This window comes from Emydura macquarii, unplaced genomic scaffold, assembly GCF_026122565.2.
Source record: "Emydura macquarii macquarii isolate MOO-44397 ecotype Brisbane River unplaced genomic scaffold, CSIRO-AGI_Emac_v2 contig_1045, whole genome shotgun sequence".
Taxonomy (NCBI): domain Eukaryota; kingdom Metazoa; phylum Chordata; order Testudines; family Chelidae; genus Emydura; species Emydura macquarii.
In genome coordinates this window covers 2,965,001-2,967,421 of record NW_027131182.1, presented here as the reverse complement: position 1 = coordinate 2,967,421, position 2,421 = coordinate 2,965,001, and the positions used below count along the sequence as shown (strand labels likewise).

The window sequence follows — 2,421 nt, the reverse complement described above, 5'->3', positions numbered from 1 at the left end:
ATCAGAGTGCAGCGTGCGACTTCTGTTCCGCGGTGGGTTGGCCGGGGAGGGCGGTTATATAACAGAGTGGGGGGGACTGCGCAGAACCAGGCAGTCGCAGGAGGGAGTGATTTTTGCCTGTCCTCCCCTCGTTGTCCCAGCCACAGACCCATGTTCTTTTTCCTTCCAGTGGACCAAAGACGTCTCCTGAGGCTGAGCGCTGAAGAGATGGCGACAAGCCCCCTGCCAGCACCCACTGACATCCTGCTGTCCTCCCCCGCCAACACCTACCAGCCGGACTCCATGAGCCAGCCGAGACCCAGCCACTCCAGCATGAAGCCGAACCAAGTGGGCCAGGTGATTTTGTACGGGATCCCCATCGTCTCTTTGGTGATCGACGGCCAGGAGCGCCTGTGCCTGGCGCAGATCTCCAACACGCTGCTGAAGAACTTCAGCTACAACGAGATCCACAACCGGCGGGTGGCGCTGGGCATCACCTGCGTGCAATGCACCCCGGTGCAGCTGGAGATCCTGCGGCGGGCCGGGGCCATGCCCATCTCCTCCCGGCGCTGCGGCATGATCACCAAGCGCGAGGCGGAGCGGCTCTGCAAGTCCTTCCTGGGCGAGAACCGGCCGCCCAAGCTGCCGGATAACTTCGCCTTCGACGTGTCGCACGAGTGCGCCTGGGGCTGCCGGGGCAGCTTCATCCCGGCCCGCTACAACAGCTCGCGGGCCAAGTGCATCAAGTGCAGCTACTGCAGCATGTACTTCTCGCCCAACAAGTTCATCTTCCACTCGCACCGCACGCCGGAGGCCAAGTACACCCAGCCCGACGCCGCCAACTTCAACTCCTGGCGCCGCCACCTCAAGCTGACGGACAAGAGCCCCCAGGACGAGCTGGTCTTCGCCTGGGAGGACGTCAAGGCCATGTTCAACGGCGGCAGCCGCAAGCGGGCCCTGCCGCCCGCCCCCGCCCCGTCGGCGGCCGCCCAGTGCCACGGGCTGGGCTCGGTCAAAGCGGCGGCGGCGGCCGCGGTGGTGGGCGGCGGGCTGCTGAGCCCGCACCTGCTGGGGGCGGCCCCGGAGCTGCAGCCGCCGCCGCCGAAGCGGGCGCGCTTCGAGGAGGACGAGGAGCTGGAGGCGGTGGCGGGCGGCGGCGGCAAGAGCCAGCGGAGCTACCCGGTCATCCCGGTGCCCAGCAAGGGCTCCTTCGGCGGCGTGCTGCACAAGCTGCCCCCCGGCTGCGGCGGCCTCTTCCCGCACCCCTACGGCTTCCCCGCCGCCGCCGCCGCCGCCGCCTTCGGCCTGTGCCACAAGAAGGAGGACGGGGCGGGCGAGGCCCACAAGGCGGCCGGCGGCCTCTCGGGCCTCTTCTGGCCCGGCCGCAAGGAGGCCGCTTTCTACCCGCCTTTCTGCATGTTCTGGCCGCCCCGCGCCCCCGCCGGCCTGCCGGTGCCCACCTACCTGCAGCCGCCGCCGCCGCCGCCCCCCCAGCCGCCCAGCGCCCTCGGCTGCAGCCTGGGCGACGGCCCCGGCCTGCTGCGCCAGGCCTTCCTGGACCTGGCCGAGCCCAGCGGCGAGGCGGCGGCAGGGCTGGGAACCCCGCCGGCCGCGGCCGCTCCCCCGACAGGCGGCGGCGGCGGCAGGGAGCCGCTCTTCGAGACGCCCCCTGGCGGCGAGGCCGCGTCCCCCGCGGCGGAGGGCGGCGGTGGCGGAGGAGGCGGCGGCCGGGTGCCGGCTCGCCACCCGCACCTGCTGGAGGGGCCGGCCGGCCGCAAGGCGGGCAGCGGCTACCACCACTCCAGCGCCTTCCGGCCGGTGGGGGGCAAGGAGGACTCGGAGAGCCTGGCCAAGCTGCACGGGGCCAGCAGCGGCCCCCACCACCCGGCCTCCCCGCCGCTGCTGCTGCTGCAGGAGGAGGCGGCGGCGGGCTGCGAGCGCCACCCGCCCCCGGCGCCCCCCCACCGCCTCCTCTCCCCCGGCGGCACCAGCTGCAGCTACCCCAGCGAGGACAGCAGCGAGGAGGAGGAGGAGGAAGAGGACGAGGAGGAAGAGCAGGAGGTGGACGTGGAGGGGCACAAGCCGCCGGAGGAGGAGGAGGAGCAGGAGGGGGACCAAGGGGTGGACGCCCGAGGGGGGAGCAGCCGGTACCTCCAGAGCCGGGGGCTGCCGGAGAAAGGAGGAGGCAGCAAGGACCGGGCTGCTGCGACTGGCCTCTTCCCCATCGGCTCCTCCAGGCAGCAGCAGGAGGAGAAACTAGGGGACACCAGTACAGAGCTGCATCCTCCTCCTCCCCCTGGCCTTCCGAAAGGGGGGAGCAGCAGCAGCCCAGTGCACCATCCATCACTGGAGGAGCAGCCCTCCTACAAAGATGTAAATATCCCCTTTAGGCTCCTTCCCGCTAATTATTATTATTACTATTATTGAAATGCACCTTTAGGC

The 2,421-nt window shown here is 70.5% G+C and overlaps 1 protein-coding gene across 1 annotated transcript in view; it reads left to right on the top strand.

Moving 5' to 3' along the window:
• The first annotated feature begins 207 nt into the window (after positions 1–207).
• Positions 208–2,421, top strand: part of SKOR2 (SKI family transcriptional corepressor 2) — a 35,890-nt gene continuing 33,676 nt past the window's right edge. The window contains exon 1 of the mRNA XM_067545640.1: positions 208–2,352. Coding sequence (XP_067401741.1) covers positions 208–2,352 — 2,145 coding nt within the window. The remainder of the gene's footprint in view (positions 2,353–2,421) is intronic.